Source organism: Pelodiscus sinensis, chromosome 14, assembly GCF_049634645.1.
Source record: "Pelodiscus sinensis isolate JC-2024 chromosome 14, ASM4963464v1, whole genome shotgun sequence".
NCBI lineage: Eukaryota > Metazoa > Chordata > Testudines > Trionychidae > Pelodiscus > Pelodiscus sinensis.
The window spans coordinates 28,514,076-28,538,643 of NC_134724.1; the positions used below are offsets into that span (position 1 = coordinate 28,514,076).

Below are 24,568 nucleotides of genomic sequence, written 5' to 3' on the forward strand. Positions count from 1 at the left end.
GAGAACAGGGCACATACCTGAGCAGCTCCTACTTGGATATGTATGTGGAGGGGAGAGGGACAAATAGTTCCACATGGCGCATGCTGACCTGCCAGCACCACCATGACCACCAGCCAACGTGAGCTGGGGGACAAACCCTCCAGGTAAGGAAAGAAATGCCCAGCACTCAAGGCAAAACAGCTCCAGCTGTGGCAGGGGGTGGGTGTGGAGTGGCAGCATGCACAGCTGTCTCCTCCCCTCACCAAGAACTGGCCCAGAACACAGGGACTTTATGGGCTGTAGCCCAGGGGGGCTCCCCCTTATCCTGGGACACTGGTCTTCAGCCCCTATAACCCCTTTCTTAATCTAGCACCGCTGCTGAGGTTGGAGGGGCATGACTCTCTCCTGACCTTGGGAGCTCCCTGCTAGCCCTGTTGTGGCTGGGAGAGAGGAATGTTCCTCCAGCCACAGCAGGGAGCTACCACGGCCAAGGGCCACAGCAGCTCCATGTGCAGCAGCCCAAAGCCTCTGCATGGGGCTTATTAGGCAGCTGTGCAGCTGCCAGCTTAGAGGGAACTGTGTACAGGCAGTCCCCGGGTTACATGGATCTGACTTACATCAGATCCCTACTTACAAATGGGGTGAGGCAACCCCGCACTAGCTGCTTCCCCCCAGCAGACCAGGGAGACGCGAAGCTAGCGCCCCCCTCCCCCCCTCCAGCAGACCAGGGAGACGCGGAGCGGCTTTTCTCAACAGACGCCTCAGCTTGAGAATAAAGGACTGAGGGAAGTGAGGTGTGGGAGAATGAAACTGAGCTCTGAAGAAATGTTTGGCTAGAGTTTCCCCTACAATATGTACCCGTTCCGATTTACATACAAATTCAACTTAAGAACAAACCTACAGTCCCTATCTTGTACGTAACCCGGGGACTGCCTGTACAGAGCATAATTGTGTCAATGAATTTGTGTGTGTTCTTTATTCCAACAGACAACCACTGTTCATAACAAAGGAGCCCACTGGTGATTTTGTGCAACCTTACTGTCCAGCAGAAAACCCTTTTCTAATGCAGACAACATCACCCGTAAATATCTGTAGGAAAATAGTGATGCTTTGGTATTTAATCTTATGGAATTAATTGATGGAAATGTGGTGTCTAGTTTGATTTCTTACAAGTCTCTTGATGCTTTGGAGATCTGATTTTTGATCTTTTGCTTTCGTTTTTTTAATTTCAAAGCAAATAAATCCACATTGTTTTGTGTTGACATGACATTCATCTCCTCTGCTGATAGCTATTCTGTCAAGGCAATGAAAACTGACACGTTTGAGATGCACCAACTAACTTGGGAAAATATAACCACAAATAACATATATTCTGCTTCCTAGATGGCAAAGTTTGCACAGAAAACTAAACTCAATCACAAACAGGAGCTACTACATATTACTTCTCCCACTCATCTGATTAAAGCTGCACTGTCAGCAGCTCCTGTTAAAAATGAAATGAAATGAAAGACATGCAATCTTGCATCAGTGGATTCAGTGTTATTTTCATGTATGAAAACAAGTTAAAAACTTACAGTGCAAGATGAGTGCAGAGCTACCTGCCGATAAGCTACTCCTGTTGTGCCACATGGGTGGACGAACTTGTATTTTGCTGCCTGTCATGTAAATAACATACAGACTGTGCTGATGCATCTCCTAGTTCATCCTCAGTTTGTTGGTTCTAAAAGGAGAAACTCTGAAGAGACTGGCAAATAAAAATGCCACCAGATTCTGCATACCACATTGCTGAAAACTGAATCACTGCATGACACAGGAAACACTGGAGTTCTCAAACTACAGCCCACACATTTGCCAATACAAACTTTTACCAGACCCTGACAAGGTCTCAGCTGAACTAAGCATAAAAATTGGAGAAGAAACTTACAGGGAGAGAGGGGGAGGAAGCTGTTTCTGGAAATCTTTCCTACTCCAGAACACAAGACAGCCAAAAAGCATTCAAACCTTTCCACAAAACACTTTGTGAGAAATGGGCGACAAACCGGGTCCATAAATCTGAATCCTGAAGAATTTAGTGCCAATGATTCTTTTTGAAAAGTCTCCAGATGTTGCATCCCTTGCTCAAGATGAATTTTGCAGCAGACTATGACCATTATGGCACAGTGTTTCAAATATTTCCACTAAAGATGACATTTCAAATCTTAATTGGAAATTTAATAATTATGTGAGTTTGCCTAACCCTGACAATGCAAAAGTGGATGTGCTGGCTTTTTTGAAAGCCATTAAGGCATCCTTCCCGGCTGCAGTCAAATGGAGCTTTGAGTGCACCTCTTCTTTCCCCCACATCCTTTGTTTCAAAGCACATATTTTTAAAGCTGGACAACTTCCAAGACAGCAAGAGACTCAACATGAGTGAGGATTTTTTGAAGAAAAATTATACATGTATACACAAACCAGGATTCTGGAAAAACTAGAAGAGACTGAAAGATATAAAAATATACCTTTGTACATTAAAAAAAGTTTCAATTAGAGGTAAAATGTGTATATTACAAACATTTTTGTGTTTTTCTTTTTTTTAACCCCTGGTTTTTATTATTTTTAAACACTATTTCATTCCAATTTTAATGTCTGGAAAATAAACACTGAAAAATTCCAAGATCTTTTTAAAATAAAAACTGAAAATGCAAAGCACTAAAAATAATTTAGCTCACAATTATTTTTTCCAGTCCTATATACTACTACCATTGTATGTCAAATTCAATATACCATTGTATGTCAAAATTGATATATTCAATATTAATACCATCTATATATAAAATACACAATATTACTATTGAAATGTTGTCCCACATTATAGATTTGCACAACTAGGAAGCCTATTCTATATTACAAAGTGCAAAGACTAATAAAATCTTCTCTAAAATACACAGCACGGCACAGAATATTTTTTGAAAATTAACTTCAGCACTGTCTAGTATGCCATTCAACGATTTATTTTAAATGGTCTTTTGAAAATTCTACTTTAGTCTACAACTTAACATTATTATGACATGAATTTGGTCAAGATTTATTTTTAAGGATTGCTTCAAAGACACAGCATGTGGAACTTCACTTAAAATTACAATCAACATCTTCTAAAAAAAATATCCTTTCCAGTTCAAGCTTTAGCACCCCCAAAGTTATTGAAGATAATCTGATATACCAGATTCTCAACCAATATAATTTTAAACTCTCAGCAGGATAAATCCATTAAAAGTATGTATTTTAAAAGAGGCTACTATCTTAACATCAGCAGTAATGTACTATCAATCTTCTTTAATTTTTAAGACGTGAACAGCGAGGACTTTGAAAACACCCAAAAGCAGCATTTAAAATACTACTTGCTATCCCAAACAAGTAACAGAAAGTGATAGATACATACGTGTCAGTATACAGAGATATTAAAAGATTACCAACACATTTATATTTTACAATCTAAGTAAAGAAAATCATTTTCTCCTTTACTTACCTGCCAAAGCCCAAGTACAGGACTAACATGGAATTCTGACACAGCTGATGATATCACAATCAACTAACTCATTCCCTGCACTAGGAGAAAACTATAGAACTTAATGAACAAACTCTTACTTCAAGTAAATCAATATCAGATTATTAATAGCAACATCTTATTTGACACAGGTGCCTTCAAATGTTTCTTTCTATCATAGTACTCTCCCCTTCCCTGATTATGTGTTTTGCAGACAGAGAAATTGCCTTTATCAGAAGTGTACAACCATTTAAATAGTCTCTCTACCACTGTAAATCTTGCTTTTTAATTAGTTCTTTAAAAAGAATGAATTAAATGGATGTACCTTATGTATGTACAGGCAGGCACCAATCTTCACTGCAAAGACAACCATGTTCAAGACTTCAGTTACAATATTACTTCATTCAGTCATGTAAATGGTATGTTTACCAAGCTCCTAAAGTATACTAAATCTGAGGAACAAAGGGCAGGCAACCATGTTGTACTTGAGTCCCAGAAGAGAGTTACCCTAAAAGTGTATGTCTACATTTCAGTGCTATTTCGAGATACAGGCAGTCCCTGGGTTACGTACAAGATAGGGACTGTAGGTTTGTTCTTAAGTTGAATTTGTATGTAAGTCGGAACTGGTACATATTGTAGGGGAAACTCTAGCCAAACATTTCTCCAGAGCTCAGTTTTATTCTCCCACACCTCACTTCCCTCAGTCCTTTATTCTCAAGCTGAGGTGTCTGCTGAGAAAAGCCGCTCCGCGTCTCCCTGGTCTGCTGGGGGGTGCGCTAGCTTCACGTATCCGTGGTCTGCTGGGGGAAAGCAGCTAGTGTGGGGCTGCCTCACCCTGTTTGTAAGTAGGGATCCGATGTAAGTCGGATCCATGTAACCCGGGGACTGCCTGTACTTCCACTATCCTGAAATAGCTACTCCACGTCTTGACAGCATACCTGTTATTTCAAAATATCTTTCGAAAAATGGGTGAGCTATTCTGACGTCCCAATAAGCCTCATTCCACGAGGATTAAGGAACATTTCGGAATAGCAGTTTATTTGAAAAAGTGGTGCTATGTGGACAGCATCAAATTAGAAATAAGCTATTTCTAAATTAACTCAAAATAAGCAATGCAATTTGCGTAACTCAAATTGCATAGCTTGTTTCGAGATAGGGGTGCAGTGTAGATGCACCCTTAGAGTATGATAGATAATCAGGAATGAAAAGAATTTAATGCACATAATTTATTAGATCATATCTTTGCTAACAATACAAAATGCAGTCGTCTTTTCAAAAGAAAGTAATTTTTAATTACTGTTTCCATTCTTCATCACATCAAGAATATATCTTTAAAAGGTTTGTTTTATAACGTAGAAAATGTGATCTTACATGTACTGGCTGGCTTGGAACTCGAAATCTCGCCAACGAAGATTGGTTCATCATCATCATCATCCTCCTCAACTTCTTTCACTCTCTTTTGCCATGGTTCTAGCTCCTCCTCCTCACATTCCATAAACAGCTCTGCCATTTTGATACTAAATATTAAAAAATAATCATACAAGTTTGTCCTGGGAAGTAAGGGAGGGAGGGTTGCTCAAATAACCCACACCTTTCAATAATAAAATTACTGTGTTGATGCAAACACAACCACTGAACACTGAGTTGTATCCTTCATTCAGATTTAGTTCCCAAATACGCTGAATTCAAATTCTTACTTATTGTTAACATTTCTGCAAATTGTGAGTTTGATCCTGCTTCCATTGATATCAGCAGAGTCTATAGTATTGGGTGCCAGACAGACAACTTAAATTCTTCATGGAAGACTTATTGAAACCCGCCTCTGCTTATTCTCCTTGCTTTATCATTCCTTTTGCATCTTCCTCCACTCTTGCAATCATTTTATTCTCATTTTGCAGCATCTATAATTCTCTATTTCTATCTAAACGAAGTCCTCAAGGTCCTTCAAATCCCTCCTCAAAACCAACTTCTGTCTTGTTTCCTACTACTGACACCCAGTAACAGGGCCTAATCTACACTAGAACTCTGACTATTGCTTGACAAGATGCCACTGGCATTTTAGTCACCTTCAGTTAGACTTGCTCTGAAAAAGGCATCATTGTTTCCACCACAACATCTTGCTTTATCTGCTTGTGGAGATTTCCCAGTGCAGTGCACCAATTGGAAATTAAGTAAAAACTCAGTGCAAACACAGCCATGTTGCCCATTTCCCCTAGCACAGTCTCTACTAGAATATGAGAGTGTATATGATTTCCCAGTGTATTCTGTCTGGCACTATTTGTTTTAACCCTTTTCTATCATTTTCTTATCCATTTCTTTTCTCTAGCCTCATGATCTGTCTAAATTAGAGACTGTCAACTCTTTAGGGAAGGGGTCACTTTTTAAATTTCTGTAACGTGCCATGTGGACTTACAATTTGTTCAGCCCTGGCCTACCCTTTACCACTTAAAAGAATTATGAAATATTGTAAGACAGGAATACAGTCTTCAATGCATGAAAACATTGAGAAAGATTAAATAACCATTCAACTGAACAAGTTAAAACAAGCTTTTATTGCCATACATTTGAAATCTGAATTGTGCCTGTATCTTATTCTTTCATCACCAGAGCTCCATGATAGTACAGGTCTAAATTTATCAAAACAGAGAAAGAACTTGCTTATTTTAAAAATTCTTGATATTTACTGAATTTTAAATAAGTTTTGTATTAAGAATTCAAAACTATCCTAGAAATAGCATTTCACATGCTGAGTCAACTATTCAGCAGCATCAGAGTAGGAAAAAAGAAAAAAATCCAAACTAATTTGACTTGTTAAATGCAAACCTTAGCTGCATAAATCACTATGTGCAGCAATAAAAGGTAGTCACAAAATAGGTGCTTATGGCTTTCTGATCCAGAGGCTTATTATATGCCAGCTAAGGCATAGTCTACACTAAGCTACAACAGCTAGTAGTATTTCCCATAGGGAACTTTACGACAGCATGCGATTGTCAGCACACAGTATTACCTTCTTTAGCCATGCTTTCTTTGGTTGGGGGAGTAATCGATATCTCAGAGCTGAATTATTCCCCCACAACAGGAATCCTCAACATGGCAGTTATACCAATTTTACAATCCTCCCAATTGTGCTGTGGGATGCACAAAAGGACCAAAGATCTTGCACTTAGCATACAGTCCTTTCCCACGCAGTAAGCGTATTATATCATAGTAACTTAAATTGGGATGGGTAGGAGATGTTAATAAATGAACAAAGTATAATGAATGATACTGTGATGAAATGTAAGTGTTTTATTTGAAAAGCACAGTGTACCTGCTGTCAGGCTTTCATCATATAATCTGAATAAAGCTTAAATCTTCTGAGAACTTTCAATAAAACTAGTTTATTAAAAATTGGCTAGTGAAAGAGTTTACTTTCTGAGCCTCGTGTATTTCTGGATCCTTCTATTTTGAGTTCACCGTGAGAGTTTGGATCTCCCTGGGGTTATTAATTTTTTTAAATTACCAAAACAAATAATCATTCTTCATAACTGATTTTTATGCATTATGAAATACAATGGAGAAAAGTTTATGTTTGCTATTTTCATTCTCCAATATAGTATGTGTAGGATAGTCTAAAGAGTACAGGAAAACACATAAAACTGCTCCTCAACATATCCCATCAAAATCATTCCTGCTATCTATTGATGTTTCATATGGTAGATAAAGAATAGATATGGTTAGGCAAATGGTGTTTGCATTGTGTCAGAAGATCCTCAACCAATAACAGTTACTTTGCTAAAGACTAGGACCTCTATGAAACTATTCTGTTGGTTCAGAAACATCCACAGCCAAGATCATTAAAACAGTAAGGGTATGTCTACACTAGCCCCCTAGTTCAAACTAGGGAGGCTGATGGGGACGACCGAAATTGCAAATGAAGCATGGGATTTAAATATCCCACGCTTCATTAGCATGTTCCCAGGCAGTTGCCATTTTGGAAATTGACTAGCCCAGAAGAACTGCTAAAACTCACTGGTTAAACCTCAGTGGTAATTCCAAGTAAGGGGTTTATTTCGGAATCGCCCTTCTCTGCCGCGTGTAGATGCGGGGAGTTCTTCCGGGCTAGTCAATTTGCAAAATGGCGACCGCCTGGGAACATGCTAATGAAGCACGGGATATTTAAATCCCGCGCTTCATTTGCAATTTCGGTTGCCCTCATCAGCCTCCCTAGTTCCAACTAGAGGGCTAGTGTAGACATACCCTAAGTTGTTGCTTTATCTGAAGCTACAATCTGTGTCAGTTTGTCAACTAGTTAAAGAAAACTAACTGAACAGCTTCACCACTAGGATTGTCGCATATAGGCAGCACAAGAGTTCCTTGAATTGCGTAAGCAGTTAGTTTAAGTACAGCATCTCCAGCAAAGTATTCCACTGCTCCAATAAAGATCCTGCTAAGTATGAAATAATGGAGGTAATATCAGAACAAAGATGCACTGAGAAATTTCCACAAGTTTATCATTTTTTCCTGCTGCAGTATTAGGGTGACTTCAGTATCCATATTTGCTCCAGAAACGGTTTTGGATTAGCTTATGATCTCATGATAACAAACTATCTCCATGCATTCCACTGGTCAGATTTTGGTGACCGAGAATTAGGCATGTAATAGTGTAGTCGATTAACCAATAAACAAAAGCTTATAGGTTAATGCTAGAGACTACATGCCTCTTCCTCCCCTCCAAATACATTTTTTAGCAGGCTGGCCAGCAGCACAGATCAGTCCTGGCTTGCAATGGGTCCGGGACCTACCCCTGCTGTGACTTTACTGGGTCAGACCAAAGGTCCATCTAGCCTAGTAGCCTGTCTTCAAACAGTGGCTAATGCCAGATGCCCCAGAGGTTATGAACAGAACAGATAATCATCAAGTGATCCCTCTCCTGTCATCTATTTCCAGCCTCTGACAAACAGAAGCTAAGGATGCCATTCCTAAATATCCTGGCTAATAACCATTAATGGATCTAACCTCCATGAATTTATCTAGTTCTTTTTTGAACCCTGTTAAATTCCTGGTCTTCACAACATTCTCTGGCAAGAAGTTCCACAGATTGACTGTGTGTTGCATGAAGAAAATCTTTTGTTTTAAACCTGCTATCTATTAATTTCATTTGGTGACCCCTCCTTCTTATATTATGGGAACAAGTAAATAACTTTTCCTTATTCACTTTTCCACACCAATCATGATTTTATAGACCTCTGTCATATACCTCCTTACTCTCCTCTTTTCTAAACTGAACAGTCTTTTTAATCTATCTTCAAATGGAACCCATTCCAAACCCCTAATCATTTTTGTTGCCCATCTTTTCCAATACCAATACATCTTTTTTGAGCTGAGACAACCACATCTGTATGCAGTATTCAAGATGTGGGCACATCATGACACAAATCAATCAAATGTGAAGGCATTTTGGGGGTCTAATGATGATGATTAAAGGACTTAATTTTAATACTGAGTTCTCTATAAGGAAAATTTTAAACCTGAGCCCAAACATAAAGGATGATGATTTCTTGTTCTTGCATATAGAAAAGTGGTATGTGAGCATATATGACCAAGTGTCCAAATGAACTTTCTTCATTTTGCGGAAAAGCATCCGTGGCCAGTCTAGACGCGTTTTTCCGCAAAAAAGCCCCGATCACCATTTTCGCGATCGGGGCTTTTTTGCGGAAAACAGTACTGTGCTGTCTACACTGGCCCTTTTGCGCAAACGTCTTTCAGAAAAAGACTTTTGCCCAAACGGGAGCAGCATAGTATTTCCGGAAAAGCACTGACAATCTTACATGAGATCGTCAGTGCTTTTCCGGAAATTCAAGCGGTCAGTGTAGACAGCTGGCAAGTTTTTCCGGAAAAGCGGCTGATTTTCCAGAAAAACTTGCCAGTCTAGACACAGCCTTAAAGTCTATTCATTTCCTTTACCGTTAGCTGTAACAGCAACAGACCTGGTTTCATTAGTTAATACTCTCCTAGAAACAAATAATGACCAGGCAAGTAAAGCCACTTTTTTTAAAAAAAATCGGTCTTTATTAAAATCAAACGTGTGTTCGTGAACACAGATTATGAAAAGAGCAGGAGGCATGTTTCTGAATAACATCTCACAGAGGATGACTTTGGATACTAATTTTAGCAAATGCAAGACAACTCTTTTGAACCCTTTGTTCAGAAAGTGGAGAAGGAAGAAGTGCACATCGGCTGGAGTGCCACTGCTACACATATGACAATAGCTATTTTACTGCAAATTAACTGCCTTATTTCTATCAGATTCATTGCTTTTCCAGAATTTGGCCAAGATTTAAACTGGAATAAAAGAGCTGCTCAAACCTTAATCTAAGTAAGTGGGTAGTTAGGTTAGAAACTTTGAAGAGGTGAGTGGGAGAAGTATCTGGAGAATACATCTGGAACGGCTATTATTTCTATTACTGAGGGAGTAAATGCGCTCTTTATTCAAAAGGTTTTCTGTTTCATGTGCTCATGAATCCCAAAATGCTTCTACAATCTTAGGTGATACTGTTTGGGCAAAAGCACACAAATAAATGGACACATGTTTAATCATATGCAAATATCAAACTCAGACTTCACATCAGCTATCCTTGATTTTGTGACAGATAGTGCATTTAACATTTGTTCAAGAAACCCCAATGATTAAAAGATATTAACTATACAGGATATGACATCAGATCTACCAACTTTTTAACGATCTGAGGCTACCATGAAAGTGTTTAAAATCCAGGACCTCAAATGATAATGTCCGAAATGCTTCCAAGTCCATGCACAGGACCAGGTAGATAGGCAGAACTGTGGGGTCTCAATACGTGTCGGAAAAAATGGTGTAGGGAGGAAGGGTTTAGCTTTATAAGGAACTGGAGAAACATTCAGGAAAGGGAGAGCCAATACAGGAAGGATAGGCTCCATCTAAACCAAAAAAGGAACCAGATTGTTGACATTTAATATTAAAAAGGTTGTAGAGTAGTTTTTAAACTAAGGACTGGGGGAAAGCTGACAGGTGTGGAGGATCACATGGGTCCGACAGACACATCCCTTAGGGGAGGGTCTATTAATAGAGATTCTCTATGGCCTAGTAAAGAGGAAGGGATGGAAGATAAAATATGGGTAAGATCTGATAAAAAAGAGTCCCATTCAATTACATCAGGTAATGGCAAACAAGTTTTTAAAGTGCTTACATACAAATGCTGGAAATCTATATTATAAGATGGATGAACTAAAGTGCCCCATACTGAATTATGCATCACAGAAACTTGGTGGAATAAGGATAATCAATGGGACACATTAATACCAGGGTACAAAATAGATGAGAAGGGAAGAACAAGTCATGCTGGTGAGGGAGTGTCAATATACGTGAAGGAAAGCATACACGCAAATGAAGTAAAATTGTAAATGAACCAAACTGTTCCATAGTAGGGATGTAAAATCCCAGGTAATCAGTAAAGTGGTTAAAGGCTTGATCAGTAACCAGATGACCTAACATTTAACCAGTTAACTGACTAAGCAAGATCTGAGCTGGGGATTGTTTTGGCCTGCAGAGTTCCCACCCCCTGCCCTGGGACTGGTTGCCCATTCCCACCCCTGCTGCAAATGCTACCCCCACCTGCGGGGAGCGCAGGCTTGCTGCAAACGGGCTTCTCTGGATAAGAACAGCCTCTGACTGTAGAGGGCCCCCAGCAGAACTGGAGCAGCCCCCTGCCTGCAGCAGGTGGGAAGCTGCTCCAGTCCCTACTGGTTTCCCAGAACTGATAATCATTACACCTGTTCAGGATTATGCTTACCAGTTGACATTCCTATTTCATAGACCCTTTATGAATTATAATTCCATGCTCTAATAATATTAATATAGTAGTAGGGATATATTACCCACCACCTGACCAGGACAGTGATAGTGATTGTGAAATGCTAAGGGACATTTCAGAGGCAATCAAAATTTTTAAAAAAAAACCTCAATAATAGTAGGGGATAATCCCTATATTGACTGCGTACACATCACCTCAGGATGAGAAAATGAGATAAAAAGTTTCTGGACACCTTAAATGGCTTCTTGTTGGATAAGTTGGTTCTAGAACACACAACAGGACAAGAAATTCTTGATTTAGTCCTAAGTGGAGCATAGGATCTGGTTGAAGGGGTGAAGATAGCTAGACTGCTTAGAAATAGTGACCAGAATATAAATAAATTTAACATCCCTGGGGCAAGAAAAACACCACAGCAGCTCAACACGGTGGCATTTAATTTCAGAAAGGGGAAAATTAAAAAATGAGAAGGCTAGTTAAACAGAAATTAAAAAGTACAGTGACAAAAGTAAAATCCCTGCAAGCTTCATGGAAACTTTTCAAAGACACCATAATAGAGAGTCAACTTAAATGTATACCACAAATTGAAAAACACAGTGAGAAAACAAAAAAGGGCCATTGTGGCTTAACAATCAAGTAAAAGAAACCATGAGAGATAAAATGACAGTTTAAAAAGTGGAAGTTAAATCCTAAGATATGTCTACACTACAGAGTTTTTTGGGTTGGTTTTTTTTTTTTTTTTCGGAAAAATGGCCATTTTTCTGAAAAAAATTCAATTATGTCCACACTGCAATCACGTTCTTCAAAAAAAAATTAAAAGAAAAAAGGGTTTTTTCCAACATTGGTAAACCTCTTTCTATGAGAAAGAAGACTTCTTCCAAAAGAACTCTTTCAGAAAAAGGTGTCTGTAGATGGGGAAGAGGGAGTACTTTCGAAAGAAGAGGAAAAAGGAAAAAGCACAGGCGCCCTGGTGGCCACTTCATCCATAAAAATCACAGCTTAAATCTGAGATAGTGTCCATTCAGTGTGAATGCTATCTTTTGAAAAAGCAGATCGCTTTTTTAATGCGCTTTTGCTGTGTAGACACTCTTTTGAAAGAAGTTTTTTCAGAAGATCTCTTCCAGAAAAGTTTCTTCTGAAAGAAGCCTGCAGTCTAGACGTAGCCCTCGTGAAGAAGATAGAAAGGAATATAAACTCTGTCAAATAAAGTGTAAAAATATAATTAGGAAGGCCAAAAAGGAATTTGAAGAACAGCTAGCCAAAAATTCAAAAAGTAATAGCAAAACTCTTTTAAATCTATCAGAAGCAGGAAGCCTGCTAAACAACCAGTGGAGCCACTAGAAAACCAAGATGTTAATGGTACACTCAAGGACAATAAAGTCATTACAGAGAATTTAAATGAATCCTTTCCTTCGCTCGTCACTGCTGAGGATGAGAGAAAAATTCCCAAACCTGAGCCATGCTTTTTAGATGACAAATCTGACAAACTGTCCCACCTTGAGGTCTCATTAGAGGTGGTTTTTAAACAAATTCATAAACTAAACAGTAACAAGTCACCAGGACCAGATGGCATTAACCCAAGAGTTCTGAAAGAACTCAAACGTGAAACTGCGGAACTACTAACTGTGATATGCAGGGCTTGCCGAACCGTGGTGAGCCCTGCTCGCCAGCCACGCTGTCCGGCGATCTGCGCGTGCGCAGATCGCCCAAACCCGGCTCTTCCGGGTTACAATCTACTCGTCACGAGTAGATTGTATAATTTGTCACGCCCTCGTGATATGTAACCTAGCCTTTAAAACATCCTCTGTACCAAATGACTGGAGGATAGCTAATGTGACCCTAATTTTTAAAAAAGGCTCTAGAGATGATCCCGGCAAATACAGGCTAGCATGACTAAATTCAGTACCAGACAAATTAGTTGAAACTATAGTAAAGAAATTAGTGGTGTCCCCAGCGGTCCATACTGGGACCAATCCTATTCAATATATTTAAAGCTATCTGGAGAGAGGGTTAAACAATGAGGCGGCAAAATCTGCAGAGGATACCAAACTGCTCAAGATAGTTAAGTCCAAAGCAGACTGTAAAGAACTTCAAAAGGGATCTCACAAAACCATGTAACCGGGCAACAAAAATGGCAAATGAATTTTAATGTTGATAAATGCAAAGTAATACATATTGGAAAAAACAATCTCAACTATACGTACAAAATGATGGGGACTAAATGAGCTATTACCATCCAAGAGACATTAGAGTCACTGTGGATAATTCTCTAAAAACATCCACTCAATGTGCAGCAGCAGTCAAAAAAGCAAACGCTAGGAAAATTAAAAAAGGGATAGAGAATATCTTATTGCCTCCATATGAGAGCATGGTATGCCCACATCTTGAAAAACCTATGCAGATATCATCATCTCATTTCAAAAAAGGTATCTTGGCACTAGAAAAAGTTCAAAAAAATGCAACAAAAATGATAAGGGGTTTGGAACGGCTGCCATATGAAGAAAGATTAGTAAAATGGGATATTTCAGCTTAGAAAAGAGGAGACTAAGGGGGAAAATGACAAAGTTATACAAAATCAAGACTGGTAGAAAAAGTAAATAAGGAAAAGTTATTTACTAATTCCCATAACATGAGAACTAATGGTCACCAAATGAAACTAATAGGTAGCAGGTATAAAACAAACAAAAGTAAGTATTTCTTCACGTAACGCACAGTCAGCCTGTAGAATTCCTTTCCAGAGGACAGTGGGGCACATCAGGACTTTAACAGGGTTCAAAAAAGAACTAGATAAATTCATGGAGGATAGGTCCATCAATGGCGATTAGCCAGGACTGGCGACCCTAGATGCTGTTTGTCAGAAGCTTGGAATAAGCAAGATTAAAATTGCATGAGCAACTGTAAAGATAGTACTTCCTAACTCTGAGCGCTTCTTTTTGAACATTGAATTGCGCCCTTCTAATACCTTTGTCAAAGGCAAGTTCCCACAATATGTCTTTGGGGGTCAATGCTAGAGGGAAAAGTTGGTATTAAGTTAAAAAAAAATCTACCGGGCCTCAGCATGGCTGCCAGGAGGGGAGCAGGGCGGGGCGGGCTGGGAGGAGGTGGGCGGGGCGGGGGGACTGGCCACTGGAAAGCAGGGTTGGGGGCACTGGGGCGGGGGCTGCCAGTGGTAGCAGGGCTGGCCGGGGGGGGAGGGGGCGGGCTAGCTGGGGGAGATCGGGAGAAGGAGGATGGGAGAACCAGCCACTGGAAGCAGAGCTGGACGGGGGCAGCAGGGCTCGCCAGGGGAGATCAGGAGAAGAAGCAGGGGAGAATCGGCCAGCTGGGAGGGGGTCAGGGGGAGCGGGGCTGGTCGGGGGACATCAGTGGGGGACAGAGAAGAAACAGCAACCGGAAGCAAAGCAGCATGAGCCCATCTACCAGCCATGCAGTTAGCAGCTACAGACAGATACACCTAATAATAATAAAACTTATCTAATTAGAAAATATCAGCCATTTTATATGTCCAGTATTTTCTCAATTTGTTTCCTGGACAGAACCCTCAAATACCGGACTGTCCGGTACAAAACCGGACACCTGGCAACCCTACCCCTCTCCTTGCACCCTCCTTCCTAGCCAGATACCCTATCCCCAATCTGCTCCTGCTCCCGCCTCCTGAAGTGTCTGTGCGGCGCCGGGTCCCCCAAGCCCTGGCCCAGGCTGGGCGGAGGATGCAGCCAGGTGAAACATTGAAAATTTATTCATTTTAAATTCTTTTTTTTTGTTAATATGTGTTTATATTTTGGGCTGAAAAATGTACTGAAAAAAAACCAGGTTCCAACTAAAGTAAAAAGTTTGGAAAACCCTGGTCTAGCCAGCTTTCTATCCATCTTATAATCCATTTATCAAATCCACATTCCCTTAACTTTCTGGCAAGAATATTGTGGGTGACTGTATCAAAAGCTTTGCTGGCACTGGGGGCTTTGGGAGGACCAGAAACGACGTATTTGAATATTCATCATTTGCTTAATGAATATGCAAATGAATGTTACAGGTCCTCCAGAAGCTCATGAATGGATTTACTGGTCCCCATGTCAAAAAGTTTGGGAACCCCTGATGTATAGGATTTAATTATAGGTGATGCTTTTAGTTCTCAACATTTGCCATGTGAGGATCCCACTTCCCATTTGGCAATGTGGAAAGTCTAGCATGCTTATGAACCTCTCTCACACATTATCACAATCAACCCCTTGAAAATCTATCGTCTCCACTGCTTGGTTTTAAATATATTGTCAGTTGAAAATAATTTAGAATCTCTATTCCTAGGATCAAGCGTAACAGTTCTGTTCCTATTGGGAGAAAGCAGTAGGTTCATTAAATGTGTTATCCGCTTTCACCTATTTAAAAAGTATAAACTTTACAAGACTATTTGTGTTCTGAATGAGCTATGACAAAATAAATGTTAGGTACATATGCAGCAAGATACATGATTTATTTGTCATCGAAAGATGACAATACCATAGACTGCTGTGTTGAGGACTTGTCAGTCAGGCTGTGAGAAAATAGTGGATTGCGATTTTGCTGTGGAAACTTCAACTTTTAACAGTGTTGACTCATTTTTAACTTTTAACACATACCACAACTGTGTATAGTTTCTGCAACATTGAATAAGATTGTAACATGGCACCCAACATTCCACTGCTACCAGATTATTGTTTTTAATTATTTATGGTATATGAACCATATGCACATTTAGAACCAAAAATATCAACAAACTTCATACAACCTTATCAGCAATGTTCCCTCTAATTTTTCCCCACCTCACGAGGAATTATTTTTTATGTGCATGAATCTAGAGGTGATGGTGCACATAACAAAATTCATGGGGTGGAGTTGAGGAGTATGGAGTGGGAGAAGACTCAGGCATGAGGCAGAAGATTGGCCTGGAGGATGTTAGGGTCTGGCTGCGCATGTGGGTTCTGGGGTGGGGCCCAGGATAAGGGGTTTGAAGTGCAGGCTGCCCCATGCTATGGGGGATGCATGAGATGGCTCCTCTGAGGTCTCTGCCTGCAGCAGCACCTAGAATGAGATGGGGGTGAGGTGCCTCTTTCCCCCACAGAAGCACCAGGACTGGGGTCATGGGAGAGATGGGAACTGAGCTTAGTTGGGTCCGGGCACCTGTCCCCCAGCGTGGCAGGTCTAGGCTGGCCCTGGGTTTGAGTGGTGGGATGTGTGCCTTCCCCTTGATAGGTCTGGGGTTGGGCTAGTCAGTGGTTCCCAACCTTTTCCAGATGGGGACCGATATTGACAACTTGGGAAGACTTGGTGACCCAAGGCAATTCAAAAACAGGGGGAGAAGGGAGGGCAGAGCCACATGGGGAGGCACCTGGTGACCCCTTTGAAATGTAATGGCGACCCATACCTGGGTCCCAACCCACAGGATGGGAAACCATGGGTTAGGTTGAGGATGGAGGAGGGGCACCTCTCCTCTGGCTGTGGCAGGTCTTCTGGGGCTTAGAAACATGAAAGTGTTCAAAGTTATACATTTTAAATTAAGTTTCAAGTTTTCTTCATGGAATAAAACTTCTTGAAATAGAGGACTGCTGAAAAAAAATTAAAGATAAGTATGAGTAGTTCAAAAAAAATAAAGAAAAACTTTCTCCTTTCAGTTAAAGAAGATTCTGTGACCAATACCACTGCATTTCTAAACAATAAAAACTAGCACTAGTTAATTACAGCAGCCATAACTGCATCAACTTTTAGGATATTACTACAAAAAGCGGCAAGGAGTCCTGTTACAATAACTCCTCATTTAACACTATAGATATGGTTCAGAAAATGATCGTGTTAAGTGAAAATGTGTTATGCGGGGTCAATTTTCCCATTGAAAATAATGGAAAAGGTGTTGGTTGCGTTTCAAGCGGTGGTGTCTGTTGGGACGGGGACATAAGGTTGGGGAAGAAAGGGGACTGGGTTACAGCAGGGAGGGGAGGTGTTTGGCTCTGGGGAAGGGAAGAGGAGGAGAAGGGAGGAGGATTGGGTTGGGTTGGGATTATGCTCCTGTGACAGGTCTGCCAGGACCCGCACCGCATCCAGTGAGGGGGAGTCAGCTGGTAACGGCGTGGCAAGCGGCGAACCCTCCGCCGCTTTGCAAGGAGGCGGGGGAAGCCCTGCACAGCCACCGGCAACGGGCCGGCTAGGGAAATCGTGTTATTCTGGGGACGGTCATGTAATCAAAAAAACCTTCCTTTAAAAAAAAAAAAATCGCGCTATCGCGAAAACATGTTAAGTGGGCATGTGTTAAATGAGAAATTACTGTACTCAACTGTAGTCAGACTGCTTGAGACTGATGCAAGTAAAAAAAAATTCCATATCTTATTGAGCAAAATCAAGTGAAAACTAAGTTTATGATGGAGTAAGCTTATTGCCTCTATATAAAACCATGTCACGCCCACATATTAAATACTCTGTACAGATGTAGTTGCCTCATCTCAAAAAAGATATATTGGCATTGGAAAAGATTCAGAAAAGGAATGATCAGGGGGCTTGGAATGCGTCCCATATAAAGAGAGATTAGAAAGACTGGGACTTTTCAGTTTAGAAAAAAGGAGAGTAAAGAGGGATATGATAGAGGTCTATAAAATCATGACTGGTGTGGAAAAAGTGAATAGGGAAAAGTTATTTACTTGTTCCCATAAGAACTAGAGATCATCAAATGAAATGAATAGGTAGCAGGTTTAAAACAAACAAAAGAAGATTATCTTCATGCGGTGCACAGTTAACCTTTGGAACTCCTGGCCAGAGGATGTTGTGAAGAGCATGAATTTAACAGGGTTCAAAACAGAATGAGATAAATTCATGGAAGTTTGGTCCATCAATGGCTATTATCCAGGATGGATAGGAATGGTGTCCCTAGCTTCTGTTTGGTAGAGGCTGGGAATGGATGACAGAAGAGGGATCACTTGATGATTACCTGTTCTGTTCAATCCCTCTCCGGCCTCTGGCATTTGCCACTGTCGGGAAGACAGGATACTGAGGTGGATGGACCTTTCGTCTGATCCAGTATGGCCATTCTTATGTTCTTAAGAGCTTTTGTTTCTCTGCATAGCTGTTATAACTCCATTTTAATACCATAGGTGTGCACTTAGCATAAATGTAATACGCTTACTAAATATACATCTCTGACCTTATTGACCTATAGAGTCTTATAATAAGTTTGAGTGTTTACATAGTTAAATAAAAAATTACAATGTGTTTGAGAAATATGAACTAAGTAGTGGGCAAGAATACAAAGGCAGAAGGGGGAAGAGCGTTTGCAAAACATCATGTGTAAACTAAAGCCATAAAATGTTGTCTTTGTTTTTGACATGACAAGATTCAAAAATTTAAGAAGTTACTGAAATCCTTCAGCAATTTATAGCAGCTACAATAACACCTCCTCAGTGTTCTGAAAAAATTCCAACATGAATAGTTTCCATGGGCCTATAAATCCTAGTACCTTTCTCTCATTCAGTTGTACAAAATACGGAACAAGTCATCCTTCCAGAGAAGAGAATACAGGCATCTACTTCAAGATAGTAAAACTTTTCAGATTGGTGTTGCTTGTCTATCAATTTCTCAGGACAATAGTTAAATTATCTGTATAATGTAATGATAGTGACATAATAAAGTGCTTTGGAGGATAAGTCAAAATTCAAAATGATCTGGACAAACTAGAGAAATGGTCTGAGATAAGTAGGATGAAGTTTAATAAGGACAAATGCAAAATACTCTGCTTAGGAAGGAGCAATTAATTTCACAGTTAGGATGCATCTACACAGCAGCGTTATTTCAGAATAAAGGCAGTTATTCCAAAATAACAAAGCAAGTGTCTACACAGCAATTCCGTTACTTCGAAATAAATTTGAAATAACAGACAGTTTATTCCTACTTCTGTAAATCTCATTCCACAAGGAATAACACCTATTCTGAAATAGCTATTTTAGAATAGCAGTAGTGTGGATGCTCCACTGCTACTCTTTCAAAATAGCTCCTCCCCAGGGCCATTCAAACTAATTACTCCCTAGTGTCTCCTGGGGCTCTAAATTGAGGTAGCATGTCCACGTTAGAGAAGCCTGCCTCAGACTAATTTTGAGGCTTCACTGTAATGTAGGAGTGTTATTTCGAAATAATTGTCCAGTGTAGATGTACCCCATACAGAATGGGAAGTTACTGTCAAGGAAGGAGTATTGCAGAAAGGAATCTAGGTGTCATAGTGGACCACAAGTTAAACATGAGTCAACAGTGTGACACTATTGCTAAAAAAAGCAAACATGATTCTGGGATACATTAAGAGGAATGTTCTGAGCAAGACACAAGAAGTCATTCTTCCATTCTCCTCTGTGCTGATTAGACCTCAATTCAGTATTATATCCAGTTTTGGGCACCACATTTCAAGAAAGATATGGAAAAACTGGAGAAGGTCCAGAGTAGAGCAACAAAAATGCTCTTGACCTATGAGGGAAGACTGAAAGAATTGGGCTTGTTTAGCTTAGAAAACATGACCTATGAGGGAAGACTGAAAGAACTGGGCTTGTTTAGCTTAGAAAAGGGAAGACTGAGAGGGGACATGATAGCAGTTCTCAAGTATTTAAAGAGTGTTACAAGGAGGAGGGAGAAAAATTGTTCTCCTTGGCCTCTGACAATAGGACAAGAAGCAATAGGTTTAAATTGCAGCAAGTGAGGTTTAGGTTGGACATGCAGCTCTTCAAAGAAAAGACTGCAGCTCCCACACCCACGCTCTGAAAGGGGTGTTTGTGTCTGAAAGAGATAAAGCTAGAGTCAGGGTGTCTCATGCAGAGTTCAAAATGGCCTCCTTAAAAGGGCAATGCCTGCTCTGTTCTTAAAAGGGCGGCAGCTGCACCTCTTTTGGGGTAGGGGGAGAGGCGACTCAACTTTTTCCCCTCAGCTCTTTGCACTGTATCCACCACTATTTTGGCTTTTCGTCTGTAACAGGTTGGCCATCTCTGATCTAGACAGTGCTTGATACTGCCATGAAGGCAGGGGACTAGACTCAATGACCTCTCAAGGTACCTTCTAGTATCCTATGATTCTATGACTGTTAAACTTTACGGCTATGTCTACACTGCAGCCTTCTTGTGCAAGAACTGTTTTGCGCAAGAGTTCTTGTGCATAACGTCTTCCACAAGAGCATGTCCACACTGCCATGTGTTTTTGCACAAGAGATGTGCTTTTGCACAAGAGCGTCCATGGCAGTGTGGATGCGCTCTTGCGCAAGAAAGCTCTGATGGCCATTTTAGCCATAGGGGTTTCTTGTGCAAGAAAATCATGTTGCCTGTCTACACTGCCTTCTTGTGGAAGAGCTCTTGCGCAAAAGGGCTTATTCCTCGTGGGGAGAGGAATAACTCTTCTGGAAGAAGCCCTGTTTTCCGACGCTGTACTGTGAATTTATTTGCGCAAGAATGCACGTGCAGTGTAGACACATGACAAGTTTTTGTGCAAGAACAGCTGTTCTTGCACAAAAAGCCTGCAGTGTAGACGTAGCCTAATAGTTGCCCTTTAAGAGTTGTTTTAAGAAGCAAAGTTGCATTGTACATAAACCCAAAGCTCAACCTAAAGCATCCACCACCTTTCGGTCCATACTACTTCAGTTAGCATAATTTAATGTCATGTGGGCAATCTACTATAGCAGGGGCAGGCAATTTTTGGTGAGGGGGCCACACCAAGACTTTGGAAAGTGGTCAATGCAAGCTCTTTTCTGTGGAGCAGATATGGGGATGGGTGCAGAAGGGAACACAGGATAAGAGACTGGGGTGCAGGAGAGGATTCTAGCCTGGAGAAGGAGTTTGGAATGGGTGAAGGGTCTGGGAAGGAGTCGTAACCTGCAGCTGGGGGGTGCAGGATAGTGACCTGGGGGAAGGAGGTGGGACTCAGGAGGGGCAGAAGTGCCAAAGACAGGCTTTGGCTGGGAGGCACTTACCTAAGCGTCTCCCAGCCAGCAGCCCTGCAGCACCCCCAAGGAAGGCTGGGCTCCCTGCCTGCTGCAGTCCCAGAGGACTTAATACTGCAAGCTGTTCTCTCCATGGCTACGTCTACACTGGTACCCTCTTGCGCAAGAACTGTTCTGCAGAAGAGTTCTTGCGCAAAAAGTCTTCCACAAGAGCGCGTCTACACTGGCATGTACTTTTGCACAAGAGATGTGCTTTTGCACAAGAGCATCCATGGCAGTGTGGACGCTCTCTTGTGAAAGAAAGCTCTGATGGCCATTTTAGCGATAGGGGTTTCTTGTGCAGGAAAATCATATTGCCTGTCTAACCTGCTTTCTTGTGGAAGAGCTCTTGCACAAGAGGGCTTATTCCTTGTGGGGAGAGGAATAACTCTTCCAGAAGAAGCCCTGTTTTCCAACGCTGTACTGTAAATTTACTTGCGCAAGAATGTGTGCACAGTGTAGACACCCGACAAGTTTTTGCACAAGAAGAGTTGTTCTTGTGCAAGAAGCCACTAGTGTAGACATAGCCCATGGGGCTCAGTTCAGGGAGGGGGAAGAGGCTTGCACTGCTCACATCCCCATGACCAATCTCTCAGCTCCTATTAGCTGGTTGTTTCTGGCCAATAGGAGCTGAGGATTGGGCTGGGTGTGGGGAGGTCACAAGTTTCTCCCGCCCTGGAAAACAGTCACACAGAGCAGCCCTGTGCTTAAAACAGCAGCTGCTGCGTGACAGAGTCTTGGCAAGGTGGTCCACGGGCCTGATATGGGGGCTTAGTGGGCTGAATCTGGCCCCCGAGAGGTATTTTGCCCACCCCTGTACTATAGCAACGTCATAGTCTGCAGGTCTTGGTTTGTTTTAGAAGCTGTCAAACACTGCGTTAGGGATGTGAACAGACTTAAAAGAAACTAAATGTCATTTACCTTTGATGCAAATGTAAAAAAACGATTAAGCACCTAGCCCAGTGGGGAAACGTCCCTCGAAAACACCTTCCTGCCTCACTGTCATGAGATGGTAAGAGCCTCCTACAGAAGGGCAGCGTTATCTTTTGTACGCAAATTACAAGTTCTCACAAGCTACATGGGTGTGAGGTGAGGCCGAGGCAGGGTGCAAGGACGCCGGGACAACAGGGCAGCTCCCTCTGGAACCGTTCTCTTTCACGCGGCTTCATCATTTCCCTCTGACACGCTCCGTGACCCCCGGTGTCTGAGGCAAGGGCTGGTTTGGCCTCAGGCAGGAGGGGTCGGATGGGGATCGGAAACCCGCTTGCACCGCTATTAGAACGGGGAAGATCCTCAACACCCACTCACAGCTATTCGGGAGACACCAACAAAGGAGGGAGGGGAGGGCGAGCCCGCGAAGCTCCGGCTCCCGCGTCAAGGGGAGACTAACAAGGTCGCTAGAAAGGCTGAGAGTCCCAGAGCTCGCCGGTCGGGGAGGGGGGGGGGGGCTACAAGGCCACGCTCCGAGCCAAGATGGCGTCGGTCTCGTAGGCAACAATCCCCCCGGTGGCCCACCCTGCGCTAAGCAGCGGTAGCTCCCTCCGCACTGGAAGGCCCTGAGCAGGCCGTCCCTGCGGGGAGGGGACAGCGGAGCGGGCCGGCTTACCGTGCTGCGCGTGTGAAGAGGCCGCGGCAGGCTCGCTCGCTCCCTGACTGACGGGGGGGATGGGAGGGGGCGGCTCCGGCGGAAGATCCTCACATCGCCCAGCCGCGGCGCCCAACCTCAGTCTCCTGCCACTGCAGCCGCCGCTACTGGGGGGAATTCGCTGAACCCGGCGCGCTGGCTGATGGGTAAAGTGCAGGTCAGCCCCACAGAGAGGCGCCTTCTTTCCGGCAGCCACCAGGGAGGGGGCGGGGCAGCGCGGGGGAGGCGCACACAACGCAGGGCCATGTGCCTGGCCTCACACCCTGCAGAGCAGGCCTGGCCTGTAGGCCGCACCTCGGAGCTTTCCTTTGCTGGGGGACTCTGCTGCACACAGTATCCTCTGCCTCCCACATGGGGCAGGGCCAGCCCTCCCTACATACTCTGTCCTCCCAACAACCATGGACCACTGGTAAAACCACCACCCATGGGACACATACTCTGGCGTGAACTGCCTTCCCATCATCAAGGGGCTGAGGCCAATCCCACAGGAAGCCCAAGGCACAGAAAGTGATCAGTGCCCTGCACCAGCAAGCCTACACTGTACTGTGTGCCTGGTCTGTAGACATAAGATGCGTGCCACAGAGGAAGCCAGGTTCACAGCCCAGAAAATGGTGTCTATAGCACCTGACACAGACAGGTTATTGAAAAAGCCCACACTAGGATATTATCTTCCACACATAATAACCAGCCACAATCACCAGTAATTTCCTGTCTCAGAGATCTAGGATCAGAATATTACTCCAGGGAAAGAAGTACCCACAGTAAAAAAGTACAACAATTTGTCAAGTATAGTGAACTAAGGGAAAGCAAAATTTGAAACTTTAACACTACATGTTCTTTGTATGATAGCTGTATACACATTTCCATTAACAGCTATAAAACTAATGAAAATGAGAAAAAAATTTAAATCTGACATTAATATTCACATGTGAATATTTGTACACATTTGTTATGGTTTATGTAACTTGTTTAGCTCTACTATGTGTGGCTCTACACAAAAACCCAGAAGTAATCAGGAGAATTTACAATCTAAGATCCTGGTCCAGCAGTTTGATTCCAACAGCCACACAGAGTTCCACTGTAGCTGACAGGACTTCACATGGACATAAGGGTTTGTCCACATATATTAAATATCAGGATCAGGATATGAGGGTTAGGTCTTGCAAACCTTTATTCAACTAGGTACAGTAATCTTATTTATTTTAGTGGCACTACTCATGACCTGCAGTATCAGGTTGTACACACTGATGAAAAAAAAAACATCTACAGAGACTGGTGGCACTTTCAACATCTTTTTCCCCATCTCTTTTTAATATGATGGAAATCAGCATTTTATTAAGTTTAGTTAATACTCAGAAAATTTTCTGAGTCAGAATGAAAAAGACCGACTTGAAGACATTCAAGCTTTCACGTGCCTTTCTTGCTGTCTATTGCTATTCCTTCCCCATAGGACAAGGCTGGTCCATCCCAATATTATGGAGGTAATTAGAGCTCTGTGATTAAACTTGTGTCTAGACTTCCACTCTATGCCCTATTTTCTATTCTACAACAACACTAACTACAACTATTTTCTACCCTGGAAATTAAGAAATTTGTTTCCAACTTGTTATTCCTAATTCAGGTGT

The 24,568-nt window shown here is 42.0% G+C and overlaps 1 protein-coding gene across 10 annotated transcripts in view; it reads right to left on the bottom strand.

Annotated features, from left to right (window-relative positions):
* ZNF280D (zinc finger protein 280D) overlaps nt 1-23,156 on the bottom strand; it is a 167,894-nt gene extending 144,738 nt beyond the window's left edge. For 4 of the 10 annotated variants that reach the window (XR_012895788.1, XM_006112482.3, XM_025190099.2 and 1 more), the window contains exons 1-2: nt 22,905-23,156; nt 4,874-5,019 (exon numbers count right to left, since the gene is read on the bottom strand). Coding sequence is in view for 8 of the 10 variants with exons in the window: in XM_006112482.3 (XP_006112544.2) it covers nt 4,874-5,012 (139 nt within the window). In the remaining 2 variants the exon portion in view is untranslated. Of the gene's footprint in view, nt 1-4,873; nt 5,020-16,732; nt 17,138-22,219; nt 22,322-22,904 lie in introns of those variants that run through there. The other 6 variants (XM_075897304.1, XM_006112485.3, XM_075897305.1 and 3 more) reach the window with 4 other exon arrangements.
* Nucleotides 23,157-24,568: the final 1,412 nt, after the last annotated feature.